The sequence below is a fragment of the Rhipicephalus microplus genome, chromosome X, assembly GCF_043290135.1.
Source record: "Rhipicephalus microplus isolate Deutch F79 chromosome X, USDA_Rmic, whole genome shotgun sequence".
Lineage (NCBI taxonomy): Eukaryota > Metazoa > Arthropoda > Arachnida > Ixodida > Ixodidae > Rhipicephalus > Rhipicephalus microplus.
In genome coordinates, this window is record NC_134710.1 from 395,135,894 (window position 1) to 395,156,214 (window position 20,321).

The 20,321-nt window shown below is 45.3% G+C and overlaps 1 protein-coding gene across 1 annotated transcript in view; it reads left to right on the top strand.

Annotated features, from left to right (window-relative positions):
• LOC119161908 (uncharacterized) overlaps positions 1-20,321 on the top strand; it is a 120,785-nt gene that overhangs the window by 55,876 nt on the left and 44,588 nt on the right. Inside the window, exons 3-4 of the mRNA XM_075880167.1 lie at positions 15,071-15,453; positions 18,469-18,937. Of these exons, the coding sequence (XP_075736282.1) occupies positions 15,071-15,453; positions 18,469-18,937 (852 nt within the window). The remainder of the gene's footprint in view (positions 1-15,070; positions 15,454-18,468; positions 18,938-20,321) is intronic.

Consider the following 20,321-nt stretch of genomic DNA (forward strand, 5'->3'; position numbering starts at 1 on the left):
TGGAGGCGGAAATGTTGTAGGCCCGTGTGCTCAGATTTGGGTGCACGTTAAAGAACCCCAGGTGGTCTAAATTTCCGGAGCCCTCCACTACGGCGTCTCTCATAATCATATAGTGGTTTTGGGACGTAAAACCCCACATATCAATCAATCAATCAATCAAATCAAGTTTTGTTATCAACATTATAATTTATTCTATCTGCTTCTGACTGCGGGCTGGTTGTTGAATTTACCGACGGGGGAGGTTAACCACGATCGCCTTCGCATAGGCATTTTCAATTTTCACGGGAATAATGCCGTTATGTTTGTCCAGGACAATGCAATTAAGAAAATTTCTTACTCCTACAAAATCTCTGCTTATAGTTTTCAAGCTAGTATAGATGCCCGTCGTCAGATTGACTGCTTATTTATTGAGGCATCTGTGATAACTTCTTTTCTGAGAGCATTGGTGATGAAAACGCATTTCCTGTTTAGTGTCACTTAAGTGGCTTATGATGTGCAACGTAGTTATAAGCGTTGACTTACAACTCTACGCTAAACATTTAGCCACTATAGTAATGGTCAAGTTCTCAGCACACTTGTGGAAACATTTCGTAGTTATACCAGTGGTTCCGCTCAAGTTGCTGTTTTCGTTTGAGGTTCCATGTGAAATATCACTATAAAGTTTATTAAATTGATATTCTGATTACTTCAGTAAGGACAAACTTAGCATTCAGATATAAGTCTCCCTCATAATTGTGATATTGTTTTGGGTCGTGAAACTGCATCAATTTTTACATATTAGAATTCAAATTCCAGACCCCGCAGTAACAGCAGAAGTAACATGCGTTGCTTTTTTTTTTCGGTAATGCTAACGATAACACGTTATGTTTATTTTGTATACGTGTGTGAGTAACGCAGGATGGTAACGCGTTCCTTTTTTTCGTTAGCGTAGCGAGTAACGCATTTTGTTACCTTTGTTCGGTAACTCATACGACGCTGGTGCAGATTTCATTAGCATGTTTTATGAAGAAATAAATGGTGAGAAGGTGATCACACCTACAGGAAGGGCACTAGGCTAGAAAGAAACCTCTCTCAACCTTGAGCTCCGATTGATTCAGAGGCCCTTTCGCAATCAATGAAGGTAATCGAAATGCCGCCCCACCGTGGTAGTCTAGTGGCTAATGTACTCAGCTGCCGACCCGCAGGTCGCGGGAGCGAATCGCGGCTGCATTTCTGATGGAGGCGGAAATGCTGTAGGCCCGTGCGTACAGATTTGGGTTTATACGGTAAAGAATCCCAGGTGGTCAAAATTTCCGCAGCCCTCCACTATGGCGTCTTTCATAATCATACGGTGATTTTGATACGTTAAGCCTCATATATAATTAATCGTAATGTCTAGAACGAGCAGCCACTTTATATCTTCTCTCCTGCTCAGGCAGCATCACTCTGTGTGCAATCACGTGACCCTATGCTTCACATGTTTCCGTTATTTCTGCCCGCGCATACACCCCGTCCCACCGCACACACAAAATCAAGCGTAAAAAAAAATTAACTACCTTACAGGATGGCAACACCTATTGCAACGCATATAAGTCAATAAGCGACGTGAGCGAGTTTCCAGTGAGGAGGAAGAGTTTCTAATGCGGTTATATAGCCCTTCGCCAAACAATGCGTCACCATTATACTACGCTGGGAGCTGCGGGTATCTACCAGCGTTTTCGAAAGAAAAAAAAATGCTGCAATATTTTTGGAACCCCGGACATCTAGCCCAACAACGCCCTCTCGTACTGGGGTTAGAAAGCCGATTAAAAGAGCCTCCTGTTTGCTCGAACCCAGAGAATGCCAACACCTCGAAGCCGCCAGTGTACAGTGTATAAAGAGAAAAACCTCTAACTAGAGTGCTGAGTGACTGCTAGATTTTTATTCGGCTACCAAAGAAGTTAATGCAATCGCGCTAAATTGAAAAGGGGGATACAATATTTTCGTTTCTTCAGCTTGGATACCAAAAGAATAGTGTGCAAGCAACAGCTCAACCATTCTCTCTCTCATCCTCTTTTTATTATATAAGCAACGTGTCGACATATTCGTAATGTAAACACGTACCTTACAAAACTTTTCTGCTCTGCATGTTCTTTCTATAGATGAGTACCCACCCTGGTATATTGCACCAGGTACGGAGTCACCCTGACGTGCTCCAGAACACGTGTTCCATTCCCAACTCCGGCGACTCCATTAAATACAAGAAACTCCGCGCACCTATATTTAGGTGCAAGTTAATGAACCCCATTTTGTCAAAATCTAGTAAGAGTCCTGTGCAATGGTATGCCTCATAACGATATCGTGGTTTTGGCTTGAAAAACTCCGACAATTATTATTATCTGTGGCTTTGTGGTCAAAAGTAGTGCTCCTCAGGCCCTGCACTATGCCGTGGCGAGCTTATATGTAGAACTCCCTTACCAATTACTCATACCTTTTTAGAATCTTCATTGGGCCCGGTCAGGAAGATTCCTGGAAGTGGTTGCAATATGGATAAATATACAAGGGAAACAAGCGTCGCGCCCAAACAGCTGTTTCGTTTTGCAACAAAAGCTGTTATGAGACCACAACACGGGTCACGTATGCGCTGTAGTTGTCTGCAGCCGCCGCCGGTGTCCGTAATCACTATCGCACAAAAAAGTAAAAAAAATAAAAAAATCACAGCATATCCACGGAGTGAATGATGATTGATGAGGCAAAGCGTTCGTCAGTCCGTCCGTGCTTTCGTCCGTTCATGCGTCCGTTGGTGCATCCGTCATTGTGTACGTCCATCCGTGTGACCATCGGTGCGTCCGTCCGTCGATGCGTCCATCCGTACGTCCATTCTTCCGTCTGTTCGTTGGTTCGTCTGGCTGTCCATCCGTGCGTCTGTTCGTGTGGCCATTCCTCTGTCTGTCCATCCGCCCGTCCGTGCGTGCGTCCGCCTCTTGTTTTTTTGTCCATCTTTCAGTCCGTCCGTCCGTCTCTCTAGTGAACACTCCAAGTCCAGCCATCTCACATATTTTCATTATGTATTCATCATATACAAAAGGTGCCATCCAGCGGATATTCTATGGACCGTTCTTTCGGGTATGTGCCCCCGGTGGTTACGCACTACAACAAAGGACCCAAAAGCCGCGCCATAAGGAGCTCCGCTCGTGAAACTCATTCAATAAAAAACACCCAGGGCACAATGGGACTTAAACCCAAGTCCCCTGCGTGCCAGCCAAATATTCTACCACTGGGCCACGCTGGTTTTTTTTTTTCTGTATTACCGCCGGTTATACTTCACACGTGACAAGACGAGGTAAATACATTACATTACACGGCAAAATCGACAGAACAGTTAGTATGGCTGTGAAGCGTTGTAAAGCACATCTCACCTTAAAATTCCTTCATAGTAAGCACGGTTTCTACCGGAACACTTCCTGTAAAAACCTTCCTAGAGAAGCGTGGTTTTTATATGCCATGGGAACTCACTGCCTAGCCTGTAACAAAGCGGAAACAATTGACCACGTTTTCCTAGACTGTTGAGAAGGGGTATACCTTTGGGATATTTTACAGGTGACAATTAAAAAAGAATTTCCGTGAGACCATCATGGAATCAGGTACTTTCCAATCGAGAATGATAATGGATTAGCTTTTGAGTTAATCATGATGACTGTTCTGCACAGTATATGACGCTCTCGAATGGCTGGATTTCACTGTGACCCTGAAAAAACCCACAAGGCAATATTTTAAAGAAGGCATATGACCGATTCTCGAGGTAGTAAGAACAAATGAATGTGTTCTTTCATTGTTAGAAAGAGTACAAGCACTGAGCCACGCCGTTGCTTCAAACTGCTTTGCAAGCTGGCCTTTGGCAGGCTTAATATCGGAAAAAGAATGGCATTAATATGAGTAATGAAGCAATATTTTTTCCCCCATGTGATGAATCGTATTCATGTATTTGCATATACCCCCCTGCTGTAATGCCTTGTTGGCGCTGCAGGTAAAATGAATAAATAAATAAATAAATAAATAAATATAGAGCAGCAAAGGTATTGGATAATGCGAATTGCGCAACGAGTGGTTCGTCGAATCTTCAAGCCTTTCACAAAAGCTTGATCTTGTTCACCTATTAACTGTGGCGCATACCCACTGTGGGGAATTACTGGGATTACAAAAGCTTCTGGCATAACTCTTCATCGCCGTCAGCCACAGGCACAAAAAACTGCACAAAGTTCCTTGCAAGTGTGCAGCAGGAAGCGCGGTTCTGCGAGGAATGACGAAAGAAGGCTGCCTACTACACAATGATTTTTACGGTGTAGTGGGTACCCTGCAAGTGTGCTTGCAGTGGTCACCCAAAAAGTGTTAAAAAATGCTCTGAAAGGCGGCTCTTCCAGCTTTCGCTGTGACAGTGCTGGGCGTTCAGCGCAAGCCTGGTGATATATTTTTTTGAATTTTCTGTGATATTAGCATCAAACTATTGATAATGCTGTACAGCATAGGTGTTAGAGTGTCGCTTGTCGCGCACACTTAAAGCTGAGTACGTGCTGAAAAGCTTACTTCTAGGCACTCTCATGCGATCGCTGGATAGAAAGGGTAGAAGAGGTTGCATGACTTGAGATGATGCTGTGTGTAGATATTGCAAATGCCCTAGTGAGCAATTTTTTTTGCGAGAACAAAACTAATCGTATTATCCATTCGGGATGCGCGGCCACCCGACCTCTGAACGCATGCCTCTCAAAAACATCTTGCACCGTGTCGCCCACGGATAACTCGAGTGCAGTGTGGGTTGGTTGCCGCGTGCGGCTCGGTCGTTGAGACAGCGACAGAAGACCACAAGGGAACAACATGCGCGTACACACGAATAAGAAAAGAAAGAAAGAAAGAAAGGAAGAAAGCAAGCAAGGAAGAAAGAAAGAAAAAAGAAAGAAAGAAAGAAAGAAAGAAAGAAAGGAAGAAAGAAAGAAAGAAAGAAAGAAAGAAAGAAAGAAAGAAAGAAAGAAAGAAAGAAAGAAAGAAAGAAAGAAAGAAAGAAAGAAAGAAAGAAAGAAAGAAAGGAAATATGTGGGCGTACGGGGATCGAACACGGAGATCAAGTCTTCGAGCAACTCCTCTTCAATCTCCGGCCGCTCGCTCTATACCTGGGAAGGGAAACAATAATATTATCTTTCGATAAGCACGAAACGGGTTCGTCGAGATCAGTCTACACAACCACGCGCTTGGGGAGAATGTGCGCCGTCGCAGACACCCCCTTTTCCTCCTGCGCGTCCCCAGTCGACGCCCCTGTTCGTCGAGCCCGTTGGAGTGAGACGGGGTAAACGCGTCGAGGACCTCTCTACCAGGCGAGCTGATGAAGGGGCCAGCAGAGGGTGGCCTTGTTGTGTGGTGCCGTCTGGCTCAACGTGAATTTGATTGCTTGTGTCGGCCATTCGTTTCTTGTTTTACGCTCGTCTGCGTTCGCGAACACCGGCGTTTTGCTTTTCCTTGACGGCGGCGTTCAAACGTCTCTGTATGCATTCGACGCTTGCCATCAATTCTGTCTCTTTATTTTTTCTTGCATTCCTGATCCCAAATTTTGAGGTTCCATTGTGCTCGCACTGCTTGGCCGTCAAGTGGACAAGTGTTTAGCAGGTGCACTGCCGCGCAAAAACACACAACGGACAGAACACAAACGACGACGAGCACCACTGTGTGTAGTGTTGAGCACTTACGCGCAGGTCAAGACAACGTAATTTTTAACTTCAACCCTTTTTGTTTGTTTTTTCTCTGCGGGGTTGAGCGAGGCGTTTAGGTGAAGAACAATTCCACGCGGCGTCTGCTGCCACCATCTGGTTGCTCGCAGAGCCCCAGCCGGCGGCTGCAGCGCCAACCTGCGCCCTCGCCGACCCCGGGCTGAGTCGCGCGGCTGCAGCCTTGGCGACGCACCCGAGCTCGCATGCTACCCAGCGCCGCCAAACCCCGACAGTCTGCGCGCGCTCTTTTCTAATGTTGTGTCAATAGCCCGGGGCGAGCCTCTGGGACACAAAGCAGGCGCACGACCAATCCAATCAATCTCTTCCGTTACATAGCCCCGTTCCCTTTTCCGTGGCTGAGCGCACGATCGAGACCCGCGCTTTGGTTCTTTAGGCCGGCTGCCAGCCTTGAATACACGCCAACACTGCGTAGCAGCACTCTGCTTCCAAAGAGAGAGAAAACCCGCTGACGAAGTGACGCTTGCGAGCCCTGGGTTGACGAAGTGCTTCATCTCGCTGTTTTCCTTTCATTAAAATGAAGAAAGAAAGAGAAATGAACAATAAGAGGTATGCTGTGAACGGCACGTGTGGTGCATTTCGAGTAACTTGTCCATGCGGGGTACAAAGCTTATAAACGGTAACTTCGGATTGACCCTTCTTTTCGATGTGTACTTGGAAAAACGCGACTCGTTTAACTACAGCTTGAGAGGATTGCGAGCACGGATTACAAATTACGCCTCTCGAATTCGAACGCGCCGTTAGCAGCACCACGTATATTGAACAGTGTGCAATGATCCGATGCAAGCAGCTGAATTAGTCGAAGTCTGTGGTCGTTAAAAAAAAAAAGAGGAATGATTGACATGTGACGCGGAGGCAAGTTTTGCCCCTCTGAGGAGCTTTCTGTCACTGACTTATCTTCGCTGCTAATTACACTTACAACGTGGCTTACGCAGAGGCCGTTTTATTCTCACAAACGATTCTATAGTTGTAAAAGCCTGGTAAAACTACTGTTTTTCATCATGTTCACTTTACTTTTTTAACAGGCTGTGGTTGCTAAGTGACAATGGCACAGCACTTTTTTTGTGTGTGGCTTTCGCGAGATATGTTCACCTGAAGGCTTTCTTCAAGCATTAAATTTTTGCTCCACTGAAACTAATGAACAACACTAAAAGTATATCGTGGAAGCCATCATGGTAGTGTAGTGATTGAAGTGCTAAACTGCTAAACGCAGGTTGCGGGATCGAATCCCGGCCATGGCGGCTGCGCTTTCGATGGAGACAAAAATACCAGAAGCTTATGCACTGCGTTTTAGGTGTAGGTTAAAGACCCTATGTTGGTCATAATTTTCCGAGCCCTCCATTACGGCGTCTCTCGCAACCACATCGTGGGTTTAAAAATAACCCCAACAATAATTATATATCGCAGACCACGTCTTTTTTTTTTAGCGAGAATGAAAATAACCACTACCCATTGTTTGTGTTTTTAAATATATTTTAACAGTTTTCACTGCACTCATGTTCACGCATAATTCAGCGCTGCATCAATATTCAATCGTAATCATAAACGCTAATAAGTTATGAATCATGCACATTTTTGCTGTCGTTCTAATGCATGACCCCGCGGATGTCTGCCTTTACGGTTTTAAAAATGTCTTAGATTGCGTTCTTAAACTGAACAAGCAGAAAGGCGTCACTGCATTTTTCAACGTAGCCGTATTCTCAAGAACGTGCACACATTTTATAGCTAATTTATAGTTACTGGAAAGAAAGCGAAAGTTGATGAGATGTTTGTTTATTGTCTAGAAGGTGATGAAAAACAGCGTATGCAGGAAAACGCTCCCATTACGTACACACAATGCGGGGTATATCATATGACACGCCATTGTGTGAGGAAAGGCGCTGGTTCCTAACAAAACGGTACTAGCGAGATTATTTTTATCTATGTTTTGACACCACTCTCGGTGTTGCTTCATATTAAAGCCCATCGAGGTCGAGTGAGCTATAGATAAAGCTCCGGGTAATGAAATCCCGTCGCTCAGCTTCGCCTCCCATTGTGCAGCAAGGCAGGGTTTCACGCGAGTCCCTGCGAGGCTCAGATTGAGAGCAAACGGGGTTGGCTCGAGTGGTCCTTTTGACCTTTGCACTATTGGCCTGGGCTGCGTTTTTGTGTGTGTGTGCGCGCGCGCATGAAAATACCCGCTCGTATTTGTCCGCACTTTTTGTTAGCTATAAATTAGCTTGCGGTCAGGAGTCGCTGCAGATTGCAACAGCCGTACTTCGACAGACACTACTAATAGTTGTAGTTTTGCTTAACCGGCAGTAGTTTTTTTGTGCGTATCTTATTTCCTGTAATGAAAGTCAGGGCTCTGTGACAGGTTATAAGTACCGTATGAAAGTGAAACTCTACGAAATGATTTATTTGATTAGAAAAAGCGGGTTTGATCCCAGCCATGGTGGTCGCACTCTGATTAAGGCGAAATGGTAGAGAACACCAGGTGGTAAATATTTTTGGAGCCCTTCACTACGGCGTACCCGTGGTACGCCGTAGTGAAGGCGTACCACGGGTACGCCGTGGTTTTGGCACGCAAAACCCCAGGAATTATTATTTTCCATTGGCAAAAGAAAACAATATACAAAAAATTGTTGTCGGTTTCCTACTACTAAAATCAGCCGTCAATTACGATTGTCATGAACATGTTGCCAGCGTGGTCAGTGTGTCAATCAGCTATGACAATTGTGAGTTTAAAGTTCCCGTGAAAACTTCCTTGTGCCAGCATCTCAGGTGGCACGCTACACGCTACGGAGGTGACTCTGGCTGAAGCGAGCCAGTTTCGAGCACCATCGGGAAGCGAGAAGCGGCGTTGCTATTTATTTTCTTCATAATCTTCTTCTTTTTCCTTGGATAGTGCCATGGGTCCTGAAGAGTTTTGAATTCCCAGGTTCGCGGTATTTTTTTTCGGCTGTTTATGCGAACAGGTGCTGGTATACATCAGGAAACTGTCTTCGACTCCCAACATTCCTTTCGACTAAGTCAATTGTGTGCCTCGGGGAAGTATGGTAGAAAAGAAAGACCACTTCATTCTCCTCATGCACGTCCACGCATGGAACGAAAAAAGATTGTAGAGCCTCGTAAATAAAATCCCGCGTTTTTGTGCGCAGCTGCATGCATGAATTATGGCGTGTTAGACTGCGTGAAAGTGCGCCACCAATGCCTTTGGCGTGACTTCTTTAGCTCCTACTTTTTCTACAAACCACTCAGCGAAAAGTTGTTGATATGCTATCTTTGTCGAACCTATGTGATTTCGTTTAGACTTCACAGATTATAAAATTACCAATTTGCAACTCAATTAAACCAGCCAAAAGTTAATACATCTAGAGCCCTCGTAATGTTAATGCAGCAAGGATTAAGAAACATAAAACATTTTCATTAAAAAGTTGTCTCTTAAGAGATTTCAATTTTATTAATCATTTTCTGCGACTTTCCATGGTGAAATTAGGATTTCATTACTAGGTCCGCAGTAGTGGAGAACATCGGAAATTTCGACCGCCTTTAACGTTTCTTTAACACTTAGCGGTTACTTAAAGTGCATCCAAATGCAAGTACACGGGCCTCTAACGTTCCGCCTCCATCGAAATGAAACCACCGCTGCGGGGATCGAATCCAAGTTTTTCAGTCCAGTAGCCCCGCACCATAACAAGGCCCACTTGGTGACAAGTTATTCATACTTGGCGTTTAACCTAAGGAGCTCGCGCACATGCTTTGCTTCTCTTGGCTGCTTAGAAGACAAATCTGCATCAAAAGCAACCCTTTGTTGACCAGAGTTTTCCATTCATCCATCACCTATAATCGAACTTTCCAACAGTATATTTATGACCTTGTTGGTGTGACAGATTCAGTGTGCATGTGTTGCTTCCTGTCCCATCCCGTCATGTAAGTTCTGCGCTTAACACGGTTTAGCTTCCCTATAATCATACTCTTAGCGGCGTACAGCAGCGACACCACTTTTCACGGTACGGAAAAGCTAGAACACAAGTTTGCCCTAATGTGCAGCCATATACTTGCCGCCTGCGTGCATTTCGAGATGCAGGCCGCGCCGCAGCTCCGATCTCGGCACTCCCGGTCACTAGCTCACGCGCGTGTTCTCGCTGTTTCAGCGTCGCCGTCGGTGGCAGCGCCGTCGTCCCCAGGTCCTGAGGGACTCCCGGGCCGAAAGCGATACTGCTTTTTGCTCTCCCCGCTGCCAGACCGGGCGCTAATTTCATTGCACTACAGCCTCCCTAGCGTGGCCCGTTTCCGAGCGTATTGCAAAGGGGGGATGCGTGAGAGACGCCTGTTGCTGGAAGTGTAGCGCTCGCGTGATTAACGTGGACGTGTGGACGTCCCGGCAAGCGCCAACTTTTCGCTCCGACAACCTGCTGCTGCTGTTTCTTCTATGCGGGGGCGACTCTCTTTTGTTCCACATCCAGGGCGGCGCGCACTTCGCTCGATCGCGCTGTCTCCTGGGGACGGCGTGGACGCTGCCTGCGCACTGCTTGATTTCGCCCCTTTCTTTTGTTTTCTGTATAGGTTGCCATTTTTTTCTCTTATAGCGCTTTCCTTTCCTTCCTGTCTGGCTGACTCTCGGGCTACCGCTTTATTCTAGGTTTTTTTTCTCGTCTCCCTCGATGTGTTCGTGGCAGCGACACGGTGCACGCAAGGTTGTGGCGGGCTCTCTGTCCTCGGGGCGATTGATCGATTACACACCTGACTGGCTGCCTTTAAAAACGTGAGTGACCCGAAGTTTTTCTGCAGCTTTCAGTGTGTTTTTTTTTTCAATTGCGCTCCTTTTTCTGTTCTCTTTCTTTGCTTCTGAGAGAGGAAAATGGTGGTGTTGATAGAGAGAAGCTTGGATGAGGCGTGAGTGCATCACCTGAGTCTCGTTCCGCGTTAAGATGTCTCATCACGAATTTTTCGATTCATCCGCTCACAGAATAGTGAGTAGAAAAAGCATGTGATTCACTCCACGCTGTTGCTACACTATCCGCTGTCCCTCTACGAGTTCCCGACTAATTTTACAGGATTGTCAGCGGATGTTCATTTCATTTTGTTCAAATACTTACTAACGCGTAGCGTCCTTTAAGTGTTCCATTAAATTGGCGCCCACAACCCGTGGTGTTGTCTTGTAACTTGTCAGTAGTTTTTTTTTTTATTTTGATGTGCCATTTCGCTCTGTGATTACCAGTGAGCCCACTGAATATCTAGCGCCTTTCAAAGGGTTAGGCGAGAGTACATCTTTTAGTTTCCAACATTTGGTAATAGTAGTTGGGACAGCCTTATAATTGCTGTGGTGCACATAGATATAAACTTATACACCCTGCTTGGTTAGATTTCAATCTTCCTGGCCGCAGTTAATTTGGTACACGACCATGGATGAGTAGTTGAGTAAGTTGCATTGGGAGGCACTTCAAGCTAAGGTGTCCCAGCATAAAGCATCATTTCTAGTTTGGTTTTAAGATGTCCACAAAGAGGAATGCACTTATTAAAAGGTGTAAAACACTGAATAGGGGCCGTTTGGAGTGCATAAATCGTTATTTCAGTAACACCGAAATATTATTTATTTGGTATTATGGGCAGAACACTTGAAACTTATTTCAGAGTTCCTTGTGGGCTTATAATACGTTTCGCAACACCAAGAGAAGACAGAGAGATTGCTTCCAGTAAATTAATCAGCAATGCGTTCAGTTTCATAATGTGCAGCCATTAGCTTAAAACATTTCAATTTTACAGCTGTGGATTCCTCCCACACTCATTAATTCTTTCTGCACTGCTATTCCTGTAAAGCGTGCGTTGCCAGCATAGATGATGTGTCTAGTGGAGAAACCAATTTATATTCATTGCAAGAAATTTTATTGAAAAAAGGTGCGTAGAAAGTCGATGAAGTTAAGCCAGTGGTGATTGTGGTTGGTTACCTTGTATGGGAAGCAAGGGCAATGCTTGAAAGAGATTAAGAGCGTAAGGAGAAGGGAAAAAAGAAGAAAACAAGCTGCACCTTGGACGCTACCAGCGATATTAGGAAGCCTTCTTGCAGTCTACCGTAGAACTCGGCGCCTTTTTCTCGTTCACTTATTAGCTGTGGCTCACAGTCACTGTGGGGGATCGGCCAATAATTGAGCGCTTTTATAAATTTACATAAAATTTAAGCAATTGGTAATTTGTAAAGTAGAAGCTTTAGAACATTTCTACGAATACGAACAAGTTCTACGAATAAAGCAGTAAATATGGCTAGGCCTGCCAAAGCCAATTGGAGGCTTGAGCGAAAAAGCCTGGCAGGTAGAAAATAAAACTGAACGCGTTACATAATTGTAGTTAATCGCAGAATAGAGATTATAGCACAAAATAACGTGCACAATATATTAGAAGCCCAGGCCATATAAACTGTAATCATTCACAGTATACCATAGTTACAAGAATTGAAAGCGAAAAAACAAACAGCGATGTGTTACAACGAAAGTGGCACACTAAACGATTGCTCAGAAGTATGCTTGCAAATGAGTGCATATAAAGAACACCAAAATCACATTGCACGTAGAGATAAATGCACCGTAGTAGTTTCTTTATTTGGTATTTTGTTTTTATGCCAAAAGTGCTGGGGGGCCGTACATTAAAATAATGCGAAACATTATGTTCTCGTGTTCTAGTTCCATATACCTTGTTGAACATCTTGTTCTCCAATAACGGACTTGGGGCCTTAATGAACGCGAAGTGACACATTAAGCCAGAAATTAATTGTGCCAGAAATGCTTTAAGACAACGGTTTGAGTTAATGGATCATTAAAATTAGGTATTAATAACATTTTGAAAATGTCTCTATCAGAATTCAAGCTGAGGTCATAAGATAGATTTTGTTAATATTGAACGCAGTATACGATCTGTTGTGCCATCAGACAGTACAGTATCCGTAAATGGTTATTGAATAACACAGTGTACTGTAGCCTATAGGCTACAGTAACAACACGCTCTATAGAGCGTGTTGGCTCTTCGTAACAACACGCTCTATAGAGCGTGTTGTTACGAAGAGGTAGGCCTCGCCGGTCTTCTTGGGTAGCGTGTCGCGAGGGTCAACGCCGGGCAGGGAGCATGCAGGCAGGGCCAAGGCGAAACGCAGCCAGAAGGAAACAAAACGGTTATATTTACAACGTATGTACAGAACGTGGACGGGAAAGCCTCCGACGCTATTTGAGCCGGTCTTTTATAGGCGCCGAGGTCCTCGAGGAGGAGGGCGCACTACCGCTTTTGAGACACGTGCAGCGTCTCCGTCGGACGCCTCTGGTGCCTGCAAAGGACGCACCCAGTGTCTTTGGTGGACGCACCCAGTGACCGTGACGAACGCACTCAGTGTCTCTGCAAGAGTCGAGAGCACTGCACAACACGAAACAGGTTCCACACGCTGCTGCAGGCCAATCGTGCGGCATCTTTCTTCAGGTAGTCTGGCTCCGGGTACTGCCTCTGGGAGCCTTTCAGCCTGTGGTCCACAGCACGCTCGTAACAGTGTGTTGTCATCTTTCATACTGAAAACGGCATATAGTATCTTATATGGCAAACATGACGTAGCGCAAAGTCTTTTGCAAATATAAGCGAGATGTCTATTCCAAGAATGATCGCTATCAATATATAAGCCGAAGTACTTCCCAACAGATGAATGTTGCAATGGTTCACAAGAGTAGGACGGACAATCAAAACAATACGAAATGAAAGAATAGTCAATGATTGATTTCTTCAATGGATTGTAAAAGAAGAATAAATTAATTTTAGACACATTTATGTTGATAGGTTGTCTCGAAACCACGGCTTCAGTGGCAGCTGACTGCAGGAGAGTAATTGCCTCATAGATGTTGTTGGCAGATGTCAAGATCACCGTGTAATCCGCATATTATATACAGAAACCGGTATCGTACTATACAGGTCATTTACAAAAATATTGAACAATGAACTGAGATTCGATCCCTGCGGAACTTCGGTATTGATGGCTCGAAAAGCGCTATAATATTGCCCAACTAATGGTAGTTGACAATTGTCTAGTAGAAAATTATCCAGTAAACACCAGAACACACCTCTAAATCCTGATGAGAAAAGTTTATTCAAAAACAAGGTATGATGGACACTATCAAACGCCTTGCTGCAATCAAGACGGAGCGCATATGCCACTTTATTATTATCGAAACCTGCATTCAACTGACCGGAAAAGTCTTCAAAGAGTGTTTGAGTGCTTTTACCCGGCTGAAAACCATACTAACAGGGCGATAAAACGTTGTGGCTATCGAGAAAGCTTGTCATCGAGAAAGCTTGTCAAAGATGTGTTCATAGAATAAGAAATTTCTCAACTTCGCCGTCTTTAATCATCGTCGTCATTAGGGTATCGTCGCGAATCTTCCAGGGCCGCCTTTCTACGTGCTTTCCGGCGCTGCATCGCTTGCGTTCAACGCCGCTACAGAATTTGAGTTATCAAAGCTTCGCTCAAAGGACATCTGCAGGTGAAACAATTAACCACTCTAAAAAGACAAACTATTCTTTGAACTCTCTATTTTCGTTAATTTCCCACCATAGCATATTTAATGGAAGAAAAATTAAGGTGAAGGTCTAATTTTTAATTTTGGGCGGAAACGTAAGCACACCAACGTCAGTGTGATGTCATGAATTTCAAAATCCCGTTGGCACACTTTCACAACATTAGTTCTTTGGAATTTTTTTGAAACTTGCTATGGCGAGACATTGGGTCCGGGATTTTTTTTCACTGCTACAGTATTGCTACATAATTTTCACTGCTAAAATATTGCTAAAACTGTTGCTTGGGCGAGTTGGTTCATGATTATTTAGACTGATTTATCAGGGCGAGAAAGACGGGACATTTAGAAAGACACATTAACACAGCGCTGTGTGTGTGTGTCTTACTAAATGTCTGTGTGTGTGTGTGTGTGTCTTTCTAAATGTTCTTTTCCGCCCTGATAAATCAGTCTAAATACTGCGTAAGCCTCAGCAGAGCCCTCATGATTTATGACGTTGAGGCGAGCTGGGGCGGGAGCTTCAATGTAGAGGCGGGAACAGTGTTTTGTTTTTGAGTGTTTTCTCACTTACTGAACGCCTTTTCCAGATAAAAGTAATGTATTTGGTATAGTGGAATGGTAGTTCACTAAGACTATAAAAGTCGTATTCTGTTTATGGTCCCTCTACAAAAGCACACTCACGCGCATGACACTTCATAATGTGAAAAAAGAATCGCAAAAAGAGTTGACCAAAAATTTGATCGTCATGGGCCGTTTTGGCGCCTGTATCCCGTTGCTTACTAACATTGCTGTGATGCGTCTGTATTGGTTCCGCAGGTGGAGGCAAGTCTGGGGCAGCTGCTACAGAATCATCCAAGCTGTTCAGCGCTGCGGCTGCAGCACAGGGTCTGTCGGCGCTCCATTTGCGGCCTTTTGCCCTGGGCTCACTCACATGCGACTTGCGGGTGGGCGCCGTCAAGCCATGGTTGTTCGCCGACGCAATCGTGCCACCCCCACCTGCCCCGCCACCCACTGGGCCTCCGAGTCTGCAGCCGGCCTCCAGTGCCACGTCAACTCCCGCACAGGGTCCTCTGGTTCTCGGCAGCGCGGCCTCCTCGCCGCCAACGCCACCGTCCCAGGCGTCCAACAAGACCCCCGGCCGCCAAGCTCTAAGTCCTTCCTCAAGAGATCCTGGTGGAGCAGGTCTAATATCCTCCATGGTAGGAGTCATTGTTTTCTTTTCTCACCACCGCGGCAGCCGAGTGGCGAAGGTTCCCTGCTGCTGGCTCAAAAAGACGGGGGTTTGATCTCTGGATGTAGCGAACGAAATCAAGGCGAAGGCGAATTGGTAGAGACTTGTACTTTGCGACTTCAGTGCGCTTCAAAAAACACCAGATGGTCAAACTTATCTGGCGGCTTCTAAGGCTTGCACTATGGTGTCTGTAATGTTGCTTCGTTCTGGCCGTTAAACCATGTAAACCACCAAACCCCAGCAGTAACTCTTACATCCCAACTGTTTAAATGGGGATATTTCAGCGAATGCTTAGACTATAGATGTATGATTACCGAAGACGGCTTGCCAATGGAAAAGACCACTTGCGAACAAAAAAAATTCTTGCAACTCGGTTAGGAGAAAGGGGGGGGGGGAAATTAAATGAAGATTGCAACACTTCGTGAACATAAAACGCTGCCCATCATTAGTTAAGATTGATTTGATTTGACTGATATGTGGCGTTTAACGTCTCAAAACCACCATATGATTTTGAGAGACGCTGTAGTGGAGGGCTCCGAAAATTTCGACCACCTAGGGTTCTTTAAAGTGCACCCAAATCTGAGCACACGGGTCTACAACGTTTTCGCCTCCATAGGAAATGCAGCCGCCACAGCCGGGATTTGAACCCGCGACTCAGCAGCCAAGTACCTTAGCCACTAGACCACCGTGGTAGGGCCATCATTAATTAGGGGCTGCTGTAAACATGTGGTACAAAATATTACTGTACTACACGCATCAAAGTTTTGATGATTGCGTGCTGAAGGCAGCCAGCAATCGCTTGCTTTTTTCCTTTGACAGACAGACTAGGCAGCATGAAGGTTATTGGCTGATTAGACAAAAAGTGAAGGCCACGTCACCATGCCATCTTGGAAGGGAACTGCCTCGCCATGTAGAGGAGCCACTGCTCGGGGGGGCTTTACATTTTGGGGCTACGCAAGTCTGAAGCAGACGTAGCGGTCATTGTGGTAACAGATACAAAAGAGGAAATTCTCAACGACATGGCGCGCAACAGCGTAAAGTTTGGGTAACACTTAAAGCAACAGAAAAATAAAATCGCTCAGGTAGACCCAAGACTAGTGCTAGCCTCCCTGTGTATATTTGTCAGTGTATTTTTTTTTATTTTGTGCTGCTTTACTTATATGTTCGTACCAACTGACTCGCATTCATAAGCTAATAATTTTGGTCACGCCTCCTCCACTCCCCTCTCAATGTAACTTGCCGCGTGCCATAGAGGAAACAAAAGACGTGTATGTGGTGTGATTATTTTGTGCATATTTCGTGATGTCAGAAAATTTCGCCGCACAGTGATTATGAGACAATTGAATTCTATAATAAGTCGTTCCATCACAAATTCAAGACGTATGAACAGGGTCCACCTCAAGTGACATAGAAATAGGTTAATGAAAGACAAAATTGGGGAAAGTGGATTGTAGCAGGAGACGTAAATCACGATCACTGCATTTGTCAGTGACCCGTAAACCTTAAAAGTAGACTAAATCTTCTGTTAGTGCACATGTCCAGTGTGACTACTGTCCTGACACCTTTCGGTCTGCCAGTCAGCGGCTGTCGAGTGTCCGAAACACTCACCGGCTGCTCCTCAAAACTGTGAGGGCGCATGCAGAATTTTGTTCATCTGCCCACACAACAGCCGTATGTTGGCCTGTCAGACATTCCTGTATGAAAAAAACTTTCTTCAAGAATAAAGTGCACATGAGTGAAGAACATGCTCATCAAGAGTCCGGGAAGCGTACAAAAAGCAGTAATGCTTTGTCCTCGCGTAAATGACTTTGTCTGATGGTTTCGCACAAGAACTTGTACTTTTATACTGCATAATGTTAACGCCGTTCCGGGTAGGTGTTCACAGTGGTTCTGTATCGTGAACAACACCATGGAACACTGAATGGTTTTCACAATGGGGGCCGTTTCAGATTTGCCAGCCGAGCAGGTCGTCTCGTTTGCGCACCGATTGCGATCATTAGTGGTTGGTGCATGCCTTAACGCTGCAAAGAGTTTTTTGTCTTTTATCAATGACTGACCCTATTGCCAGTTCCTGCCTCAGTTTACAGCTTAAGTCATGGGACACAGTAGTGGTAGCGGCAGCACTTACTTTGATAAAAAGAAGCTAATTAGAATATACTGCGAAGGTTTTTCTTTTCTGTGTTGTGAAGGAATGTAAGGAATGTACGGCTGTTCATGTAGTAAGAAGTACAACTTCTTAGACCATTTTGCACAATATGCTCGTACATCACCTACTCCGTCACAAACAGGTAGTATGGTTTACAAATTAATAAACAAAGAGTGATAACAGCAGTACATAAAATTATACGAACGAGAACCTGTACACTCAGAGAAGCTAGTTTCGGTAGTGGGAATGCTTGCAGAAAAAAAAACAATTAGCTTTCACGTTGTTATTTTTGTAAAACTTCCTTGGTCCATTAGGTTTCTTCAGATGCCTAAAATGTGAAAACAGAATTTAGAATCTTACGCACGTGCACAGTTTTTGTATAATCGAAAATTTTTTCACTTCGGGGACTGCTAATCGCATGACATAGAAAGAGGGCGAACACGCATTTTTAATTACGAGTTTTCTATCGCAGTCAACGATGCCACAAAATCTAAAGGGTCAAAAAGCTAACAAAACTTGTCTTTCGCTCATGCGTGCGTTGTTTCGTACGAGCGAGAAGTTCGCACACAAACGCCACAGTCGTCTACTCGCTACGCTGCTCAAGTGCTGACCCAAACGTAGCGAGATGGAATTCCGGCCGCGGTTACCGTATACCTTGAATTGAGGTGAAATGCTAGGGGCGCTTACACTTACGCTTAGGTGCACGTATAAGAACAATAAAGCACTGAAAGATCCGGAGCCCTCCATGAAGGCGTCCATGAAAATATATCGTAGTTTTCGGGGAGTTGTACCCGGACAATTCTACTATAAAGTTCCCACCCGTTCTGTCTGGTGCAGTCACCATGCAACCGGCTGGAGCTGGGTCCGCGGCTGAGCCCACAGTCGCTGTCGGCGGCCGGCCTCCTGTCGGCAGCGCACCACCACCACCACCACCTGCACCACTTGCACCACCTGCACCAGCACCCGCTGTCAGACGTGTACTCCTGCCTGAAGTGCGACAAGATGTTCTCCACGGCTCACGGACTCGAGGTGCACGCGCGGCGCTCGCACAGCGGAAAGCGGCCCTTCGCCTGCGAGCTCTGCAACAAGACGTTCGGCCACGAGGTCAGCCTCAGCCAGCACCGCGCCGTGCACACGTCTGAGCGTACTTTCGAGTGCAAGCAGTGCGGCAAGACGTTCAAGCGCTCCTCGACGCTGTCCACGCACCTGCTGATCCACTCGGACACGCGGCCCTACCCGTGCGAGTATTGCGGCAAGCGCTTCCACCAGAAGTCGGACATGAAGAAGCACACCTACATACACACCGGTGAGTGCCCCACGCGCTGATCTCGCCAGTGCTGCTCCTGGCGTAGCACGGCGAGAACTTTTTTCGAACGAAGTGCGCTTGTTGAGTTAATTATCGTGGAATATTTAACATCGCAACGGGTTAGATATGGACTGAGAAGAAACACAGTGCTGAACTCTCAACTGAAATTTATTTGGAAAAAGAAAGGACATAAATAGGAGACAATGAGTATTCGAAACTGTTCGCATGGGCACATGTGTTACAGCACAACACGCTTCAAGTCTTGTCTAACAGGAAGCTATCTTAACTAACAGGCCAAACAGGCCGGTGCATTAACGTGTGCTTACGAGAGCATGAGCTGACACTATAAGGTGCTGCAATCACGTCTCATTTGGCAGCGCATTGTAGATCATGCGGATGTGTGCCCTACTTGCAGAAAACTTCCATCAAATATGGACATGTGAATCAGCGCAGACGTGAGATAGCCGAAGCTTTTTTTAATATATACAATAACAAGCGCATAAGTGATTGATCTATTACTATTCAAGATGAAGAGTATAACTTCCTGTTAGACAAGACATGAAGCGTGCTGTGCTGTAACACATGCGCACAGTTTCAATGACTCATTGTCTGCTATATATTTCCTTTCTTTTTCCAAATAAATTTCAGTTGAGAGCTCAGCGCTGTGTACCTGCTCTGTCCGCCTATAACCCGTTGTGCTGTAAAATATTCCACGATGAACATCTACCAACTCGGCCAACTCGCGATTTGGCTTGAGTTCACTATGCGTCACTTGTTCAGTTGTCGTGCTCATGGCTCTCTTTAAAAAGACACCACAACTATATTTAAGGTGAGACGCACTGCTTCCTGGAGAGAGTACAATATGTAAAGATAGTTCACACGTCCTTTTAAAGAGAGCCACATACGGGGCAAGTGAGCATTCAACAACACTGTCATGGGCCTCTTTTTTTTCTTTCTTTTCTTCGGTTGTAGTCATGGCTCCGGTGGGGAATTCTCGGGCCACAACACCTGTGGCCCGAGTAGTTGAAAGCCATGCTGTAGTGCCTCTGTAACAGCGTTTACCGAACAGTCTTCATTGATGCGGCTGAATGTTCAACTCACCCCTCCGGAACCTTGAAAGTGTGAAACGGCACGACAGGTAGTGCCATCTGTCAACAGGTACACCTTGTGCTGCTGTGATATCATCACTTTATGGTTAAACAAACAAACAAACAAACAAACAAACAAACAAACAAACAATTTACTCTATCACGTTCATGGACTCGTATAGGCTCAGACACAGCTAGATTATCCCGCAGATAGTGCTGACAGTGAAGCTCCTACGTGGGAACCTTGCCTAATTCGTGCATGTTGGTGAGCTTTAGGCGGAATTTCCAAACTGACA